Source organism: Mirounga angustirostris, unplaced genomic scaffold (genome assembly GCF_029215605.1).
Source record: "Mirounga angustirostris isolate CCGP_5_RB_7025 unplaced genomic scaffold, mMirAng1.0.hap1 SCAF_9, whole genome shotgun sequence".
In the NCBI taxonomy this organism is placed as follows: Eukaryota; Metazoa; Chordata; class Mammalia; order Carnivora; family Phocidae; genus Mirounga; species Mirounga angustirostris.
The window spans coordinates 69,284,172-69,305,248 of record NW_026991717.1 but is presented as its reverse complement, the minus strand read 5'-3'; the positions used below and the strand labels follow the sequence as shown (position 1 = coordinate 69,305,248).

Below are 21,077 nucleotides of genomic sequence, written 5' to 3'. Positions count from 1 at the left end.
CAAACCCTTCAGATCTAGAGCCTTTCCCCTCCAACCTCCCACCTTTCACCTGGGTGGGCTGTAGATAATCTGTCATGTAACCAAAGACCCCAATTTTCTTTCTTCCTTCCGCCCACCACATTATCACCTCCAGCAGATCTGTGGTTGTGAGAAGAGAAGGAAGAACTGAGCTAAGGGGCAATGTGTGTGCTTCCACAAAAAAGACGTTTGCTAAAAAGAAGTGCTCTAGAAATATCCAGGGTAATTCAGGATTGCCCCACAGCCCAAAGGATGGAGCATCTCCCTTCCTGTGCTGTGACCTTCAAATATATCTTTGGTCACAGCCTCTTTCACGATAGAGGTTCTATATATTTTTTTCTTCACATACTGCTAAGATTGGTTAACTCAGTGTATTTCCCTAATGCTAGTTATGCTGGAAGTGCTTTTCTTCTCCCCTGAAATTTTTTATTTTCCAAAGAGAAATTTATGAATTCCTAGACCTCCCCTACACATATCACCAGTAGTTTATGATCAAACAGATGATTTTATGTGTGAATGTAAGAATAAAACATAGACCCTTAAGGGAAAGGAAATTTGAGAAGGACACAAATGGGTGGTGTGTTGCACTGAGACAGCACAGGGAGAGGCTTCTAAAAACAGGCAAGCCTGCACCACATGGAGTACTTACCCCTACTAACAGGGTAAGTGAAGTAAAGACAAGTCAACCCAACATTAGATATTAGGGGGAAAGATGAATTTCCAGAAGCCAGTCTGAGAATGAGAAAGCAACAGAGAGAGAGAGAAAACAAAGAAGGGAAGGATGGGGGAAGCAAGAGTAGAGAAGAGTAAGAGGGAGAGAAGAGGTGGCCAAGAGGGAGAGAGAGACACGGAGAGAGACAGGGGGAAAGGTAGAGAGGAGGGGAGGGGAGAGCATGGGAGCTGCCCCATTGCTACAGGAATACAAAGTGAAAGAGGTGGGTGGTGGAGGGGATGAGAGAGAGGAGAGCAAGCAATAGAGATAGGTGTAAGAAGCAAACTCCCACATGTAAGTCTGAATACCCTGGAAAATCTCAAAGATAGCCTCTAAACTCTTCCCTGTCCTTTTTCAATACACTGAAATCACACTCATGGGATGGAGAGGCTTTCAACAACGAGGCACTCTAATACTTCCTGCCTTACAACTCTGTTTTTACTCATCATCTTGGTCAAGAGACTGGCATTTCTTGGGCTAAACACGTTCTAACTTACCATTCCCCTCCGAGGAAGCTGCTGCCATTTTTCCAGAAAACAAAACAAGTTTAAAAACAAAACAAAAACACTTGCTCAGCTTAGTTACATTTAGCTTAACATATATTTGCAAACTGGTGTTATATAAAGAAAATATACAATGAGCTCTCAAAACAAAAACAAAAACAAACAAACAAAAACACACCTGTCTTCATTGCCAGAAAAATTATGCATCTTTGCACCGATCTTCAGTTAATCAAGTATAAATAGTGTGGCCCATTGTATATTTTGTTTCTGCCTCCTTTCCATCTGCAATGGCGTGTGCAGTGTGTAGGCATGCAGCATTCCAGTACACAGGCCTTTGCAACAACTGCCATATGCATTGAGGCCAACTTCATTTATACAACACCAGAATTCAGCTCAGAGTGGAGATAAAGGCAAGCACAGCTGACCATTCAGATTAGGGAGTAGAGAGAGCATCTAATTTCAGGGAGGAAAAGGTGATGGGGATTAAACTGAGAGTAAGACTACCTCCTCCCCATTCTCTCATATGTAGTTCTACCTCCAAAGAATACCAGAAATGGCTATGAGTTGCTGTTTCCTGGAGTCAGGGTAAAGGGGCCTCCATCTGAAAGAATGTGCTGCATTTATCTCTAGTCTAGAGATGCAGTTTAAAACTGACTTTTAAACAGCATCCTGGTAGAACTGGGAGGAGTCAGGTAGTAAGCTCAAGCCCATTCTACAGATTGGTAAATTGGGGCCCGGAGGAGTTAAATGATGCAAGGCCATACATTTAGTCAATGGCTGGGCCCACGGGTGGGACTTAGCTTCCTTTCAGTCTCTAGTCCTACTTACTACTACACTTTGTGTCTCAACTGAGGCAACAGGATCAATAGGAATATCTGTTACCCTGAGAAGCATGGTAAATGTTATTTAATATCTGGGGCCCGTCCTCACATTCACTATACTGTAACGTTGACCCTTTTTCATGTAGCTCAGGAAAAAACTGACATACAAGGTCAATGGGAATAAAATGAAAGTGTTTGCTCCTATAGACGAACCTTAGCAATAGGAAAGATGCACAGATTCTGAATATGACCTTCCTCTGACAAGACAAAGATACCCTTTTCCTCATTCAGCAATGTGAATGAACAGAATTTCCAGTTAGTTTGTTAGTAGGTTAGTTTTGAAATGTCATCCCCTGTCACCTCATCTCTTTCCAAGTGTAAACCTAAGGGTCCTAAGTAACCACTGATCACCGGTGCACTGAGATGTCTTTGCCATTTCTGCTCATCTGGGATCCAAATCCTTACACCAGTGTCATTTCCATTGCTTTGCTGCCATCCGCTGACAGTAACAATGGATGCTAGCTGGTTCAGTCCAGAGCCAGCAGCTCTACCCCAAGGTGAAGGTAGCATAAAATCTATCTGGGATTTACTGACTTTCTGTAGGTGGATGGAGCAAAAGGAGAGCCAATGATGGCTGTAAGAAGACCCTTCAGAGGGAATTTAAGATAAATGTCCAAGGATCAGGAGTCTGAAAGATCCTATCTTTGTGTATCTCACATGAGCAGCAGATGTGTTTGCCAGAAGTTGAATGCAAAATGAATTTTGGAAAATCAAATAAAAATTATCTAAAGCAAAAAGGGTCCACCTTAAGGGAAGTTCCTTTGCAGCAAAGACTCCTTTGAATATGAATATATACTTCTGATCTCTCTACTTTGTATATGTACAATTTTACATGTCAAACTTTATTAAGCACTGAATAGCGGATTCTAAACTCTAAGAGTCAATTTTTGGATGCTGGAAGAAGTGTTAGTGTCAACACAGCTAAAAGACAGAAGGGGTGGGAAGTTCAGAGTGATGGCAGCTGACTAGAGCTAGGCACACGTGGTGAAGTTTTGGGTGCTGAAGTTTTCATTTTTAGTTGTTATACCAGCCCTTTGTCTGCAGCTTCACATACACAAGTCTTCATCCCAAATGGTTATTTGGAAAGATGCTCCAAAGGCTTTGCTACAAACCATTGACTGCCATCTTTCCAGTACTGATTCTCACTTCTGAGGGGTCCCCATGCACACTCCACCTTCATGTTCCTCAAAGGCAGCACTATACCAGCAATGAGAGAGATGCACATCTCAGGTATTACATGTCACTTATACTTGACATATACAGTCAACCCTCACTGAGGCACACTTCTCAAGGGAACAGGGTCAAGAGTAAGCCATAACAACTGGTAACAAAACATCACATTTAACTAAGTCTTGTATGTATGTATGTGCACCTGAAGAGTGGGTCTGAGAATTCTTTACAATCCAAATAGCAAAGCCTCCCTGTGCAGAGCTGACTCAAGAGGAGCTGGGAGGCCAGGTCCCCTTGCTGTATTCCTGCTACGTTCCTCCCTGTAAGTTGCTCTTTTTCTCAGACAGATATCCCGTATGTCCTCTTTTAAATATTTCCTGCAGGGAATGGACAAACTTTGGGTTTCTGAATGCAACCCACATGGAAAATAAACAGAAGGCATTAAGAGGTCTGCACAACTGAAATAAAACAGCTACTGGATGTTCCAGAAAGGAGGAAAAGAAGCTTACTGGAAGAACATGTGCTAATGAAGTCTTCAAAGCAAGGTAATTTCCTCATAGCTAATCGAAAGGTGGCTCTAGGCGTGTGTAGTTTTGCAGCTCATTACATCGGAAGTAGTTCTATTTAAAAACAACTAACAGCAGCTTTGGTTTGGGAGACCTCTTGAATGCCTTAGGCAAGTCTTGAAACTTAAACTTTTTGACATACAAGCAGCTATTTATTCAGAAAATGTGATGACCATGCTTATTTGAGAGCAGTTTCTTCTGGCTCATTCTCAAAGAAACAACAGTAGAGACTGCTGGTTTTTGTGGTTTGACCTAAATTCAGTATGGAGCTAATCCCTTCATACATCCAAGATACATAACTTAGGTCAAGATCGAAGAGTCTTTGGAGTTGATTTCAATGGACTTACTTTCGACATCTTGCTTTTGCTGTCTCCAGTTAAAAATGCCAAATTATTAATTTCATTCTGAATCACAAAATTTTGCTCTTCCCTCTTGAAGTTCTAAGTGGGGGGAAATAAAAAAGCCAACATTATAAGAATGTTTTTGGAGGTCTGTACCTTTCACAGCCATCTCTAAACCCAGGGCCCACATGTTCCTTACGTGAGATTTACACCACAGGATGAAGACCTCTGCCACCATGCGGAACAGCTGGTCAGAGTCAGCATTGGGACTTTTAAGCCAGTTAGATCTGAGGTGAAAAGCAAATGAATATGCGTATGAAATTCAGTAATGATGAAAACAGTTACATTAAAAATTATACCCACATCGGCTTTGCACACTTATCCAGATAAAACTATATTCCCACATGAAGGCAGTCTTCAGAGAGACTAAATATCAGTGCACTCCTTACATGTGTGTAGGCATGTAATTGTAGATATTTTTGAAGGACTTACAATAATCGTCTCCATTTTACCAAAGGATTCAAGGATTATCTTTGCAAACAGATGTCGGAAAACAACATTTCAAATTTGTCAAAGGTTTTTTTTTTTTTTTTCTTTTTTAAACAGATGAAGTGATTAAGGTTACACTCTGTTTTGGAACAGGCCTCCTTTAATCTATGAGGCTACCAAGACTAGAAAAGTCTCGGTCAGTATGACATCTAATCTTTCATTGACACTTGTCATTGTCAAGCCTCTGAAATATGGAGTGCTCTAAAAACAGTTCAGGCCTAACACCTTTTCCTCTCAAAGCCAGTTTAATGAACGAAATTTGGAAGACAATGTATTTTTCACTGTTTTAAAGTGTATGGGCAGAGATCAAACATTTCTTATGCCCTCTGAAATGGTTTAGAAGTTCCCTATAAATAACATTACTCATTTCTTTCTTTCTTTTTTAATTAAAAACCAGACCAAGTTAAGAATTTCACAGTGGCAGCAAGAAGGCTAAATTGCGGTAGAATTAATTCATTTCCTAAAAGTTGTCTTGCCCCTAAGTATCTTACATATTTGAATCAAATTATGTTTTGAAAGGGCTGGGTGAATTGCCATTTTCAAATATCTGTGTAGAATAACATAGTAGAAGTTAAATCATCTACCATCATTCTTAGGTTAAAGAAAACTTTGGTTCTCATGAATGGTCTGAAAAACCCATTGTCCCTTGGTGCATGCAGGGAAACAGCTATAAAAAGCCAGTTCCCTAAGCCTTGGGACACCAGACTGAATTGCCCTGAGCAGCCTGTACCTTCTGTCCATTGATGGAGAGCACCAGCCTAATGAGGAAAGGGGAAGACTCATGAGGCCAAGACCATCTTTGGACCTCTCTTGCATCTCCATTCCTTATTGCCCTGAGTTCCAGCCTCACAGACATCCTTATCTAACCTTTCTTGAGTTCTACCTCAACTAGCCTCCCTTTGCATGGCAGACACTAGGTTGTCTACCCCATACTCATTTTCTTCTTCTTCCTTAGGAACAAAAGCTCATTTTATTCAGGGTGGCACTGTGCCTACTGAAGACCACATTACCCAGCCTCGGGATAGCTATGTAACTAAGTTCTGATCAATGAGATGGAAGGGGAAGTTGTTGGGTGGACCTTCTGGAAAAGCTCTCTAAAAAGGGATCAGATAGCTGAAGATGCCCTTTGCCTTCCCCCTGTTGCTTTCATGCTTCCTGATTGGAATGAAAATACGAGGGCTCCAATGACAATTGGCACACTGCACCATAAAGTCACTTCAAAGATGGCAGCCAGTGTTTAGGAGGGAAAAACAGAGGAATGAGGCTCTCTAATGAGGAGCAATCGTACTGGCCCTGGATTGGGTATCTTTGGACTTCTTTGTGAGATTTAACTTCCAATTTCTCTAAGCCACTATAATCAGGTATCCATTATTAGCAGCCAAATGCAAGCCAAACTTGAGGCTTGAGATTGGTAATGCTTTTTGATTTCATTCATACTGATTTTTCAGGATCAGGTGTCAAGTTTTGTCAGAAATGTCAGCTGTTCATTCCTTAGTGTTTTGGTTTAAATGAGCTTTGTAAGTTTGCACTGTGCCCTGAGTGGGAAGAGGTGAGGTTTCCTATCCTCTCCAGCCAAGGCAAAGTACAGCCACAGGGTGTGGGATCTGCAGGAGCTCTGAAAACAACAGGTGAGGTCAACATTCCCTCACAGAATACCGCAGAAGATTCTGACCCCTTTGCTATCTTCCATAGGAAGGTAGTTTCCAATGAATGAATTTTGTTTTCCATACCCTTCTTCTTCTAGGAGGCATATTTTCACCCTTGATTTCTAGTGAGGTTCTTTCTTCACGTTCAGAGTGGTAGGTGTAAATGAAGAATATCTCATTACATGTTTCCCCAGGACACAAACTCTGCACCTCTCTGGTATTTGCAGGTGAATAGAAGACCCTGACCTCATCTCTCCTATTGGCCCATATCCTTTCCTGTCTGCCCCCATGATGCAACCAGGCTCATCTCCTGCCTGCTCCCAGTCTCCCAGAATCCAGATCTCTCTCAATATCTGACGACTCGATCCTTTTGGAGGTACTAGACTGATACCTGGGTCTCTTTTATCATCTGCACTGCGTGCTGCCAAAAGGCAGTTGGAAAATGCAAGGCTGTAGGTGGAGAAGAAAGTTGGGCTTAGAGGTAATGATCGGCAGGGGGTGATGGTTGAAGCAACGCAAGTGAATGAAATCACTGAGCATATTAACAGGAAACAAGAAACGTAAGAATAAAATCTTGGATGATCGCAAGAGTAAAGAGAGATTTCATTTTCAAAATGACAAGTTATCAGGTTTTCAAAGAAAGGAAAGCCAGGTATGAGGCTTTGAAAGAAATAAAAGCCGTATTCCTATTACATTCATGGCTAGGTTGTCTGAGTTAGAGCTAAGAGCTTATCTCAACCTTGTTCCTAAGCCTCCTGCAGAAGACACAGCCCAGGGCCGTCACTGCTGAGGATTTACTCAGATTCCCTTTAGAGCCTGAGAGATGGGTTTTCACCCCAAATCCCACTGTTTAAAGTCATTCATTTCTGTGTTCTGAGTGTTCCTGATTGCCAGAAAGGAGGCTGAGAAGCCGTTGCCTCATGCAGAGAGAGCTGTTTAACTGCACTGACAGCTCCTGCATGAGGAGATAGAGAGCGGATTTGCCCAGCTCTGACCACACTACAGACCCAGCTTTCGTGCTCATTCTGGGTCAGCTTTGGGCTGAACACTGACTGACGGAAGCTTCTGTTCAGAACAGTGGTCCAGAGGGCTAAGGAACTTTAAACAGTGCCATGACTGAAGGAAGTACAAAGGTTTACTATGACGAGGAAGAACAGGGAGGAGGACAGGACAAGATGGCTCTCTTCAATATTTAAAGAGCTGCCACAAGACAGACTAGAACAGTTTTGTGAGGCTCTGAAGAGCAAAGTCAGAGCTGATGGGCAGGAGTCACAGAGCTGAGCTCAGAACCATTTGAGCTGTCTGAAACTAGAATGGGAGGGCACTCCTGGCAAGTCCCTACCTGTTGTCCAGAAGCATGGTGGATAACCAGAGGTAGGAAATGCACTGCCAGGAAAAAGGAAGGGGGGTATTTACTCATCCAGTTATAGGTAAGATAAGGTGACCCCTATTTTTCCTGCCAACTCCAGGGTACCATACTTCCAAGCCAGCGATTCTTTTGGTGAAGAAAGTACCCAAAGAAGGTAAAGGCAGACACAGAAGAAGGAAGTCTTTCTAAGTTGGGCTCGGGTGGCCATAATGTTCTCTGGTGTTCAGGGAAGAGCGGGTTGAAAAGTGGGGATGAATGAATTAATGATGATCTCAAAGACTCTCTGACATTGCCATTTTTAGCAACTGTCAAACACTGTGTAAGTAGAACACACTCCATCTTGAGTCTTGATTGTCAATAGTGATAAATGCAATTAAAGAGCTATTCTAGGAGCAACCTTACTCTCCTTTCATTTTTGTTTTTACCTCTAACTCTGACAAATCCCCTCTCTAACCGCTAATATAATGATGTTATTGGAAATGACGCAAACCATGATCCTTAAAGCAGGGGTTCTTTTGAGAGAGTAAAGTCTCCCATAGACAGGTAAGGGATTATATTATATAGTATGTGCAAGGTATTTATTTTCAAATGCTAAATAACATAAGTAATCAATTGTTTTAAATAGGAAACGCAATTTGCCTTATAAAATAAATGCTAAAATGGGCTTCTCCAGACCTATTTCCGGCCCATGACAGAATGGCATACTACTCAAAAGTTAGCAATGCTCCCCCAAATATTCCTAAGTCCTTTCAAGATCTACTATTTTAAAACTAAAACTTTTCAAATTTATATATTAGGCCTTTAAATTTTAAGAGGGTGTGGTATATAATAAAAATACCTATTTGGTCCTTGCTCCCCACTAGGACCAACTATCCTAGTCTTCTGCCTGCTCATAGACATTCCTCAGCATCCAGCTTAAATTCTTTACAATTACAATTACCCTCTGACACACACCCTCAATTCCCTCACCTATTTTTCTTTGTCATACTCACTTTGCAAAAACCCCAACTTTGGTTAAATCCAACTCTTTCCCTATTTTGGGCCTGGACCCGGTGGTGAACTGGCTAGAGAAAAAGACAACCTGGTGATGGGTTTCACCATCAATTCATGACCACAGATCTCAAGTGTGGTCCTTACTGCTGCCCAGTAATCACACGACACTGTCCTGGCCCAGCCGCTCTCCCCCTCTCCCTGGCTGCCACCTTACACCTTCTCTTTACTCCTCGAACCTCCAAGCACCTTCTCCCCATCCTCATTCTCAGCTGATTACCTTGTCTCCTACATCACTGAGAAAATGACCCCTATAGACCCCCAGACATTGTGTGTGTGTGTGTACCAGCATCAGCACCCATACTCCCTGCCCTCCTGATTGTTTCTGTGGATAAACTATCTAATGCTGACCCTTTGCCTGCTCAGAGAACATTGCTTTAGAAATGATCTCTCTCGCTCTTACATGATAAATTTCCCCTTCTCTAACTAGATCATTCCCATTAGCGAGCTGACAAGCCTCCCATCCTAAAAACTCTTCTCTTGAGCTTACTTCTGCCTCTAGCCAGCATCCTATTTCTCTGCTCCCCTTTGTGGTAAAATTCCTTGCACAAGTGGTCTGTATTGCTGTCTCCAAGTCCTTTTCTCCCATTCTCTTCCTGCTCACTGCAGAGGCTTCTGTCTCATTGCTCCATTGAAACTGCTCTTGTCAAGATTACCAATAACTTTTACTCATCATTCTTTCCTCCTGGCAACGCTTTGTGAGGTTGGCACCCAGGACACGACATTCTGTCAGTTTCCTCCCATCTCACTGCTTGTTCCTTCTCAGCCTCATCCACAGGTTCCTCCTCTTCTGCCTGATCTCTTGATGTTGGAGGGCACAAGGGCTTGGTCATTGGAACTCCTCTCTCTTCCCCTCAGTCCCTTCCCTCATCCAGTCTCAGTATGTTACTGACTCCCAAATTCCCATGTCTATACCAGAAGCCTCTCCTGAACTCTGGACTCATATATTCAATGGCCCACTCAACACTTCCATTTTTATATTGAATAGGCAACCCAAGTTTAACATGTGCAAAAGTGATTTCCAGAACTTCCCCTAAAAAATGTCTGTACCCACAACCTTCCCTGACTCAATTGCTGGAAACTCCATCCTTCCATTTGCTCAGAATCATCTATGACCCTCCTTTCTTCACTCATTCCCAATCTGGAAGTCCTAAGGACTCTACCTTCAAAACAGACCCAGAATCTGACATCTTCTGCCAATCTTCATTGCTACCACCCTGGCCTCTGCCATCAAACTTTTTTTTTTTTTAATTGTGGCAAAATACATATAAAATTTGCCATTAGTGACATTTAGTACATTCACAAGGTTGGGCAGCCACTGTCACTGTCCAGTTTCTGAACCATTTTCAGCACTCCAAAAGGAACCCCCCATCCCATTAAACAGTTGCTTCCTAGTCACCCCCCAACACCCACCCCCCCCGGGCCCTGGGAATCACCAGCTGGCTCTGTCTCTAAGGATCCCCATCAGCTCTTGACTGGATCACTGTGAACCTCCCAAATGGTCTCCTCACCCCCTTATTTGCCTCCATGCCTCGCCACAGTGCTCAAAATGTGAATCAGATCGGGGCCCCCAGGTGGCTCAGATCATGATCCCAGGGCCCTGGGATTGAGCCCGGGGGTCCAGGTCCCTGCTCAGTGAGGAGTGTGCTTCTCCCTCTCCCTCGGCTCGTGTTCTCTGTCTCTCTCAAATAAATAAATAAAATCTTAACAAAAAAAGTGAATCAGATCACATCACAGAGTAGCTCAAAGCCTCCGCCAACTTCTCATCTCACTCAGAATAAAAGACAGAGTCTTCCCAGTGGCCTCTGAGGCCCTCCACTCTTGGTCCCATGTTGCTTTTCTGACATCTCCTACCACTCTCCCTACTCCTCACTCTCCTCCAGCCACACCGGCCTCCTTATGATCCCATGAACACCCCAACATACTCCTTCCTCAGGGCTGACCCCACATGTCCCCTCTTCCTGGGAATATAACCCTTCCCAGACTCGCATGGTTCCCCACCTCATCTCTTTCAGGTCTTTGCTCAAATACTGTTTCTCAGTTAATGTTCCATTTAACACTGTGACTCCACCCCACCCTGGCACTCCTAATTCTCCTTACCCTGCTTTGCATAATTTACTTATGCAAGGAAAGTATATCAGTAAGTATTCAAGTTCTTATTGTGTTTATTGTCTGTGTGCCCTACCTTCCTGCCACAAAAAAAGCCCTTAGGCGGCCGGACATCTTTGTTGTGTTCACACCTGCCCCCCACTCCATGCCTAGAACAGTGCCTGACATACAGCGGTCTGTGTTGAATGAATATGTGACAGAACTCTGCTGAGTGGGGAAGAAGTGGGTCACCGCTGCCCCTGTCTGACCAACTCCCTCTGACCTATGGTAGCATGTGAGGAGTGAGGATGGAAGGGATGGTCACGTCACTGACCATACAGAAACACCGGCCAAGGAACGCACTGTCCAGAGGTCCTACACCAGGGACTTTTTTCGGAGGGGCGGGGTGGCTGATGGCGGCAGCTGTGCCCTCCCTCCTTCCCTCCCTTGCCTGTACTACAACCCAACACCATCTTTCCATCTTGGAGACAGGCTAGCCTAGCCCAGCTCTCCCGCGTACCTGTTGTTGTCCACGTAGCGGATCAGCATGGGGTAGAAGGCATAGAGGTCTCTGCAGAGGACTGCAAACTCATCCAGGATGAGGAGCTCTGCCTCCTGAGTGTCTCCTTTGGTGTCGGCTTTCAGATGCTCCTCCTCCTGCACCGTCTTGACCGCCTTTTTCTTCAGCTTCTCCAGAGTTGGGATGAAGTGGCTTTTCAGCAGGTCCTGCTGGGCTTTGCTGATGATTGGCTGGGCGTACACTGCATTTGCAAACAAAAAACCTCCCCCTCATTTCACACGTTAGGACAACTGATGAAAGGAAAGAAGTGATACTGAAAGGTGAGGCTGTGACATTCCATGGACTCAGGACAGCCCCTGCCCTGTTCCCTTCCTTAATTGTCCACGAGGCACTTAGTTCCCTCTCACAAAGCCACAGTGGGGGCAGGGAGCCAGAGGAGAAGGTCCCTACTCCTCTTCTGCTTGTCCAGGCCACAGGGAGCCATTACCCGTGAACTCTTCATGCATGCCTGGGACTGGCCATACCTCTTAGCTCCTCATCACATAGTTTTAGGATGTTCATGTTCATCCGGTTTGGGCTCACTAGCTAGATTATAAATTCCTTGAATGGAGCCTTTTCCCCCCACTAATAACCAGCACTATGCTGAGCCAAGAGTAGGCACTAAGTACTATGGTTTCTGGTTATTTTATAGAAAAATCTGTTGTTAAAAATACATTACCCCAACCACAGTTCTCAGTCCCCAGTGCTTGAGAACTGCCAACTCACTGCCTGGGGGCCCCCCTGGGCCCTGAGGAGGACAGAGAAACTATCATCAGCTATAACGACCCGAGAGAGGCTGGGGTGGCCACCAGAAGTCAAAGAGCAGAAACAGCAACAGTGGAGCTTAGGCCTGGGATTCTGGCCCTCTTAAAGAGAAAGAGAAAACCTACATGTCTTACCCTATTTCTTAAATGGAATATCCTCTTGGTCCACTCGATAATAAAGATCAGAATCAGAGTAATTATAAAAAGTTAAGCGAAATAAAATTAATAAGAGTCATGAATCACTGCCAATGTGCACTGTGTGTTTTGTGTATTTCAAAGTTTCTTTAGCTGGGGTGCATTTCAGTTGGAAATAGCCTACATCTGGCACTGTTTCTTTTAAGTCTCACTGCCTTCTTTTTTACTTTCACAGCAATGGCCGTTGTAGGAGGAGGAGGTGAAGGCAGCTTCCTGCTGAGATGCACTAAGCAAGAAGCCAAAACTCAGCTAGGAGAGCTCAGGGTTCCTACCCGCCCTGCCCTGAGGTGCGCTTCTGCTCCGGCCCCAGAATCAGAATGGCTATTCCAGATGTGGGTGAGCTGGGGTTACAACTTAAAATCGACTTTGTTTCGGCACCAGCAATTAGGTGGCCCCCCTGGTCTGGACGCTCCTGTGGAATAAGAGGGCGAGTTCGCTTGCCACCTGTGCCCCTCATGCTAGGCCATCTCTCTTCCCTGCCCCTCTAGGGAGCTGAGGGAGCCCATCCTTCCACCTCCTCCCTTCCTTGAATCCCTCATGAATTATAAAGTAGAGCTTCTCAACAAATTGTCTTGGGGTTGACAATATTCTTGGGCTAACAGGTAAGAAGGGAACATCAACTTTATTTACTCACATGTTCACAGGGGCCTGTACTATCTAGTAGCTATGAGCACCCAGAATATTTATAACTCTGATCTCAGTTCATTTCAGAGACAGGAAGGGGGAAGAAAACTTTTCTTCCCTGGTCTTGCAGAGGAATACCTCCTCATTTGTCCAGGAAGATAAATATCTAAGGTTGGGCTAATAGCTCCCTTTGGCCCAGCCACTGTGTTTCCTGGTCCAGTGGGTGGCCTGGGGGAAACGCCTACCACGGAGCTGTCTACACTGTAGGTCCGTCAGAAGCAATGACTTTGCCTTGGCTCTGTCTCCACAGACTCTGCTTTGACACAGAAGACACTAAATATTCATGATTTCCTGACTGTGGGAAGTATGGTTGTTCATTTTCCAAGTCTTTCCCTTTTTTGATGTTGCTTCAGGAATAGAAAATCAGGTAACAAAACTCATTAAGAGCCTACTGCATGCAAAGAGTTCTAGAGGAATGAAGAAATAAAAAACCAAAAAACCCAAAGTGATGTTATTATGAACCTAACTTAGGGAGTGTCTTAGAAAGCATAACATGAAATACGAACACTAGCAACTTCCAGTACAGCCCAGATGGGTGTGAGTTTTATACGTGTACGGAACACACAGGAGGACTTACAGGGAAACCATGGACAGTTATTACTGTAAGAGCAAATGGGATGCTTAAGTACCAAAAGCAAATAAAGCAATGAACATCCGAGTCAGGCAGAGAGTATGGAGGAGGGCTTCCCGGAGATCGAAGGGACCTGATTTAGCTGGGGAGTAGGCAGGAGCATTTGCTCCAAGACGCTCTCCAGGGGAATATTTACTGGGAACTAACTAGGAGGGGGAGGGCGACTAGTTTAGAGATGGACTGAGAGACAAAGAGAGAATGCAGGCATCCTGGCCCTGGGGTAGGGGGTGGGGGCGGGGAGAAGAGGCATTTGTGGTACCTGCAATGCGCTTCATCCAGGACGCCTCGTCTATGCCCAGGTTGTTGTTGATGATTTTCAGAATGTTTCCCAGGATGACACTGAGGTGTTCAGAGGTGACCTTGGTGCACCAGGGCCCTGTGCTGGGGGGCAGGTGCTCAGGCCCCCGCTCCCACCAGTAGGACAGGTAGTTGCAGAGCATGGGCAAGATCACCTCGATGACGTGAGGCATCTCCGTGTACCGGGCCCCCGACTCGGCCAGGTCGCTGATCTCCTTCATCAAGCCTTCCAGCTGTGGGATGTCAGGACACATCTCTTCCACTGTGTCTGGCATGCCCAGAACTGACCAAAAGGGTACAGAAGAACACAAGGACAGGAATTCAAAAGCACAAATAATGCAATCCATTCTGTCTGTCCCACCCTTCCGTTGGTCTTTAGACATTAAGTGACCACCCTCGAGCCTCAGATGAATGAGCACTGGATGTGGGGGAGCTTCTGTCCTCCAGCTGTTTGTGTAAAGATGACAGCTTCCAGAGGCTGGGTTAGCCTCCTGGAAGCCATACTCAGGCTAAAACACTTCAACTTAAGGCCAAAGGAGCGTGCCAGAGACAGCTGGGGAACATTTCCTAAGACTTCCCTGAGATGAAGCCAGTCTCTTGGCTTCTCTTTCCTGGCAGAAAAGGTGATACTAGATGGAGAAAAGCAACTCATCTGTGTTTAGTTGAAAACCTGTAGTTCAGTCACCTGGATCTCTATACTGTTTAGAAAAGGAAAAGACACCCCTCTCATCAAATACTCCTTTAGCCAGACCAGAGATACTACTTTTCACCTGGTTGAGATTTTGGGGGGAAAAATTGCACTTGTGTTAATTTATCCATTTCCCACAGAAGTTCTTGATGAGGTGACTGATGCCAAGGCCTCCTGTCACGCACTTCAACCTTTTTGTTTGTGAAGGCTTCTATGCAAGGAAGAGTGAGTGAGCCCCATCTTTTCCTCCCACTAAAGACTGCAGTCACTTCACTGAACACGGACAGACAGGACGATGCAGCAACAGATGGAGTTCAACATGAAACCAAGGAAGGCTGTCAGATGCAAGCATTGCAGACAGCAGTCAGGGGCTACCTGTCCTGTTCTACGTAAGCGAAAGGACAGGACAAGACAGGAGGAGACACCAGCAGCATCCCAAGGTTCCTGATGGGTAAGAAGATAACAAGGGCTCTGAAAGAAGCACCTGCCCAGAGCTCTGTCTCCTCCAACCCCACCTCCCCTGCCCCCATCTGCCTGGGTCGGGTCCACCAGGACCCGGGATATGGATCACATGCAGACTCCCCCCCCCACAGGCCAAACTTCTCACACTGGGGCCAAAGCGGCAGGCACCACAGGAGGCTAGGGAGTCCGAGAAGCCACAGGCAAATGTGGAACACTTTTCTGGAACATCAGTTCCACTAGATGACTTGAGGAAATTATTTTCGATATTTGGAGAAAAATGCAAAGTTCTCATGCATTTCCAAGGACAAAGCAGAAGACTTCAAATAAAATGTTATCTTTTGTGAACTGAGTTACAGTGGCAGGTCCTTTGCCACTGGGGTTACTGCTGGCTGGAAGCATCCCTTCTCTAGATTTTAGGTACCTAGGCATTGAAGGGTTAATGAATAAGAGAGGTCACAGCAAATTCTGTGGCCTTTAGGAATACTGGTCAGTTGAAAGGAACGGTTTTGATTTCTCCCTTGATTGTACTTCCTGGAGCAGAGATGCGGAGCAATGCAGCCTGTCTTGGAGACAATGAATCTGCGGCTGAAAGAAGCAGGTGTGCTGGATGCCAGGTGCAGTCACAAAGTAAAGGACGCGCAGGAACCTCCCTGCTACAGGGCAGGCCCCAAGCGGCCCGAACACTCTTTGCCTAGCCATGACGTTCTGCTGCTGTCACTGTGGCTGAAGAGCTCTCTTCCTTGGAAGTCATGAGGGGTTCAACATCTTTTAAAATCCAGACAATTCAAAGGGCGCCCGGGTGGCTCAGTCGGTTAAGCGGCCGACTCTCGATTTTGGCTCAGGTCATGATCTCAGGGTGCTGGGATCTAGCCCCACGGCAGGCTCTGCGCTCAGCGGCGAGTCTGCTTGAAGATTCTCTCTCTCCCTCTGCCCCACCCCCCACTTGTGGTCGTGCTCTCTCAAATAAACAAATAAATCTTTTTTTTTTTTAAGATTTTATTTATTTGACAGAGAGAGACACAGCAAGAGAGGGAACACAAGCAGGGGGAGAGGGAGAGGGAGAAGCAGGCCTCCCGCTGAGCAGGGAGCCCGATGCGGGGCTCCATCCCAGGACCCTGGGATCATGACCTGAGCCGAAGGCAGACGCTTAACGACAGAGCCATCCAGGCACCCTAAACAAATAAATCTTAAAAAAAAAAAAAAAAATCCAGACGATTCAAAAGGATTAGTAGTATGAAAGCCAAAGAATGTGACACTCCTGTGATTTATAGGGGAAGAGAATTCTACGGGCCAGACATGGTTTACGGCCAATGCTGGGCATGTGCCGAGAAGGTCTGGCCTGTCCCTCGCAGCAGAACCACCATCGGGGGTGACATCAACATGGAGGTCTGCAGGAGCCTCCCAAACAAAACCATTTTACACATACAAGAAGCTACAGACCAAAGAAGGCAAGCCTTCCATCTTGAAACTCAGCACACAGAACAGTGCCAAGTGCCACAGATGTAACTGAAGTTCACAATTGTTTGCTCTCTAATTATCAACGAGGCAGCTCAGAGGGGTGTGTGTGTGTGTGTGTGTGTGTGTATGTGTGTGTGTGTTTAAATGACACACAGACAGTACATCACCAGGGACACTTTTCCCCTACCTAAGAAAAGTGTTGCTTCAGGGTGTTGCCCTGGAATCATTATGATGACCTTTAAGAGTTATTTATATGTAATTGGTCCTTGAGTGAAAGAAACATTTGTGATTCAGATGGTGTTTTGTACCTCAAATGCCACATAATAAACTCACAGAATGAAGGCTGCTGAGTTACGTACCTGAAACACAGCCTCAGCTGGGTCCTATCAGAATCCAACACAAGACTGTGGGGGGGGGGTTATCATTAGAACACACTGTCCTTTCATCTTCTACATCAGGGGTTCCCAAAGTGGGGTCCTCCCACTAGCAGCGGCAGCATCACCTGGAGACTCTTTAGGACCTGAATCCAGCTCTACTGAGTTATAAACTCTAGGGGTAGGACTCAGCAATCTTTGTCTTAATAAGCCTTCCACATGATTCTGATGTATGCTAGAGTTTCAGAACCACCAGGTAAGGTTCTAAAGTCAGATTTTCTTCACCAAGCAGCCCCTCCCCAAGAAGAGGCCATCTTCTTCTTGGAGAAGGAGAGTGCCACCCTTTGTGGAGGCAGACAGCTGACACAGGAACTGGACCTCCTGCTCTCTCTGGAGGGCTATTCAATAAGGGTCTGGAAATAAGCTGGCTGGCGACTAGGGTATCTTGTTTAATAATCTGATTAACAGACCACTGCCACACATAACCAAAGGTTTATGGTTTATCTAATTTTGAGTATCTGGAAGGTACCAGTATTAAGCCTTTTCTAGGCATATCTTAATAACTTCTGGATGAATCAGAAAATGCTCCAGGGTCATATAGAAGAGTTACTAATATGAGTAACTGCTGGCAAAACACCAACTGTCAATTAATAAAGATGTCCAGTTGACTGAAGCCTTGATACGTCAGCTCATATTATATTTCTAAACCAAAGGCTCACATCATTTGTCACCCTATACATCCCTCCCCCATCTCAGTCCCTCAGGCCACTCACTTGTATAATAAATGAAGTCTACCTTCTTAGAGTCCATTAAGCCATCAGTCATCCTCTGGCTCCAGGCAAACCCGATTATCCCAGAACACATATTCACATACACTCTACTTTTCAAGAGCCACACACATGGTCAGCATTTCCTCTGTTGATTAACTGAATGATGGAAACCATGGGGTCAGGGGACTTGGGCACACCCCACAGTGTGTCACTGATGGACGAAAACTGTCGACTCTAATCACATTCTTCTCTTTTCTTCCCTGTGGAGTCTGCAGTGATTGATATTTATTTTTCATTTATGGATTGTTAAATAAAAGTCTTGTTAAATAAAAGTAAAGTACATAAAGTGAGAAGGAACATAATTCCAATAGCCTTTGAGAAGAACAAAGGGACAGAGTCATGCCCTTCCTTCCCAAAGCTCATCCAAGGCTTCCTCCATCTTTGTCAAGTCCTCATTTTGCCTGCTACTGTATGTGTATGAGCTCAAGAGCAGAAGAGGTCCGTTTCTACACATTGGTCAAAAAGAGACATACGATCTCCTGAATCACAGCTGGGGCAGAACAAACGGATGAATATCTAGTGCTGTCATGATGGGCCCGTGTCCCTTCGGAGCTGCTCAGCAACACTTCGGCTGGCCTATGCCTACAGGTGTCAACAGCCCTTTCTCAACCAGAGCCCGCCCAGCTGCTTAGCTCCTCTGTGAGCTACAAGATGTGACTCATTCAGTTTCAGGAATGGGTGGAGAAAAACAAGGTTAGAGATAAGATTTTTGCTAGTCCGAGAAAGGGGAGAAAGGGTGAGGTGAGGCTGGGAGGGGTAGGAAATGAACTTAGAGAAGTCACAGGAGACTCTGGGAAGCTGAAGCATCTGGGCAATGTCTCTCTCCTAACTTTGAGAACACTAGTCTCCACTGTATTTATTCGAGCTTGGGACCAGAACTTCATTAAGTGGCTTTGTCTAAATTGTCCTGGTCATCATTTCTGGGGGCGATGTGCTTCTTTATCTGAAGTAACGAGAAGCAAGTTGGAGTAAAGCCACTGTGGCTTAGCACTCTCCATTTTTACCTGGAGAGAAGAGGATGACACAGGAGTGTGACATGAATAGAAAGTTCTAGCTCTTAGAACTCTCTCTCTCAGGATCTCAAGACCGTTTGATAAGGAGGCTTGAACCGAATGGAATTGCCACACAGTCTAATCATCTACTCTTACTATCAATATTTTCAGAGAATATTGGTTCTGAGTAGGATAGGTTCTGGTTTGAAATGGTTTATTACAGTTTTTTCTTAATATTGACTAGGCCCATGGTGTGGTAATTTTTGTTTCATGTTACATTAAATCATTATAATTCTTTCTAGTTGGGAGTCCAAACCTTGTTTCCCTGCTTGAAGCTCCTCTGTTCTATTCCACTGACTTCCAGTAGGATCACAATTCATCCACATAGGAGGACTCTCCCTTCCATCTCCCTGGGAGCAGATATATAACCTGTCTTGGATTCCAGTTCTGGAGTATTCTAGAAAACTTTTTCTGTAAAGGGCCAGATAGTAAATAGACACTGTAGGCCCCAGAAAATCTTTGCCACCATGACTCAACTCTGTCCCTGAGGTTGAACTGGAGCAGAATGTGCCACTTGAAAATATGCCTCTTGGCATAAGGATTATTTGGGGCTGATTATTTTTAAGAATCTACAAACACGGGAGAAACTCTGAAAACAGAGTAGAAGTTACCCCTGTGTAAGAGAAATCTAAATTTTATAAAGGAAATTTACATTAGAAAGGGGGCCTGTACCAGGCAGTGAGCTATTTACCAGAGATCACTTTTTCATCTGAGAGACTCATCTGCAGGGCAGGGCAAACGTTTACCAAATGTTTCCACTTCTCCCCTGTCAATTGCCTTCTTCCTTTTGAATCCCCAGACCCTTATCTCTTTCCTTAGCTCTGAACTCTTGTCTATAAGCCTCAATCTGCTGGCTGCATTCTGAGTCTCATATCTTTGTGGGGCTCCTATAGGTACTAATGTGTATATAATTACATTTTTTTTTCTCCTGTTAATCTGTTTTTTGGGGGGGGTCTCAGCCAAGAACAATTAAGAGTAGAGAGAAAATTACTTTTCCTCCCCTACGTAGGGCTAAAGCAGCCACAGACAACATGTAAATGAGTAGGTGAGACCATGTTCCAATAAAACACTATTTACAAAAATAGGCAGCAGCCAGATAAGGCCCATAGCCATAGTTTACCTACTGCTGTTCTAGAACTTAGTGTGTCAACACCCCTGTTAACTTCTCTTTCTTGCATAATTTCAATCCCTCCTGGTGTTTTTCTTTTTTTAAAAATTTAAATTCAATTAGCCAACATATAGTACATCATTAATTTTTGATGTAGTGTTCAATGATTAATTGTGTGTAACACCCAGTGCTCATCACATCACATGCCCTCCTTAATGCCCATCACCCAGTTATCCCATCCCCCCACCCACCTCCCTTTCCGCAACCCTCAGTTGGTTTCCCAGAGTCAAGAATCTCTCATGGTTTGTCTCCCTCTAATTTCTTCCCATTCAGTTTTCCCTCCCTTCCCCTATGATCCTCTACACTATTTCTTATGTTCCACATATGAGTGAAACTATATGATAAATGTCTTTCTCTGACTGACTTATTTCACTTAGCATAATACCCTCCAGTTCTACCCACGTCGATGTAAATTGTGGGTATTCATCATTTCTGATCGCTGAGTAATATTCCATTGTATATATGGACCACAACCTTCTTTATCTATATTTATCTGTTGAAGGACATCTCAGCTCCTTCCACAGTTTGGGTATTGCGGACATTGCAGCTATGAACATTGGGGTGCAGGTGCCTCTTCTTTTTACTACATCTGTGTCTTTGGGGTAAATACCCAGTAGTGCAATTGTTGGGTCATACGGTAGCTCTATTTTTAACTTCTTGAGGAACCTCCATATTGTTTTCCAGAGTGGCTGTACCAGCTTGCATTCCCACCAACAGTGTAAGAGGTTGGTGTTTTCCTATGCTTTATTTTTTACAATGATAGACAGCATGTGGTCATCATCTTTGGAAACACAGCCTCTCCCTGACCTTGAAAAGTACAATTAGGTTGCTAGTGCACGTGTGCACCTTCTGATGGCACTCTGCAGAGGAACTAATAAAGAAGTCATGTCCCCACGTGCAGAAGGGGACTTGAGGCCAGGGCAGACAAGAGAGCCTAAGGCTTTAGGATGGGAAGGGATTTAGAAATCAACCACACTGTCTCATTCTACAGAAGAGGAAGCCAAAGTCCAGTGATAACAAAG

At 44.7% G+C, this 21,077-nt stretch overlaps 1 protein-coding gene and 1 long non-coding RNA gene across 3 annotated transcripts in view; one reads left to right on the top strand and one right to left on the bottom strand.

Moving 5' to 3' along the window:
- The window catches only part of LOC123861379 (uncharacterized), a 22,730-nt gene extending 2,279 nt beyond the window's left edge, over positions 1-20,451 (top strand). Inside the window, exons 2-6 of one of the 2 annotated variants that reach the window (XR_010405082.1) lie at positions 3,668-3,829; positions 6,614-6,762; positions 12,587-12,698; positions 13,346-13,462; positions 14,852-20,451. This is a non-coding gene — a long non-coding RNA (uncharacterized LOC123861379). Of the gene's footprint in view, positions 1-3,667; positions 3,830-6,613; positions 6,763-12,586; positions 12,748-13,345; positions 13,463-14,851 lie in introns of both variants that reach the window. The other variant, XR_006795018.3, reaches the window with a different exon arrangement.
- The window catches only part of RYR3 (ryanodine receptor 3), a 509,236-nt gene that overhangs the window by 55,302 nt on the left and 432,857 nt on the right, over positions 1-21,077 (bottom strand). The window contains 4 exon segments of the mRNA XM_064570716.1: positions 4,198-4,290; positions 4,391-4,478; positions 11,414-11,654; positions 13,986-14,306. Coding sequence (XP_064426786.1) covers positions 4,198-4,290; positions 4,391-4,478; positions 11,414-11,654; positions 13,986-14,306 — 743 coding nt within the window.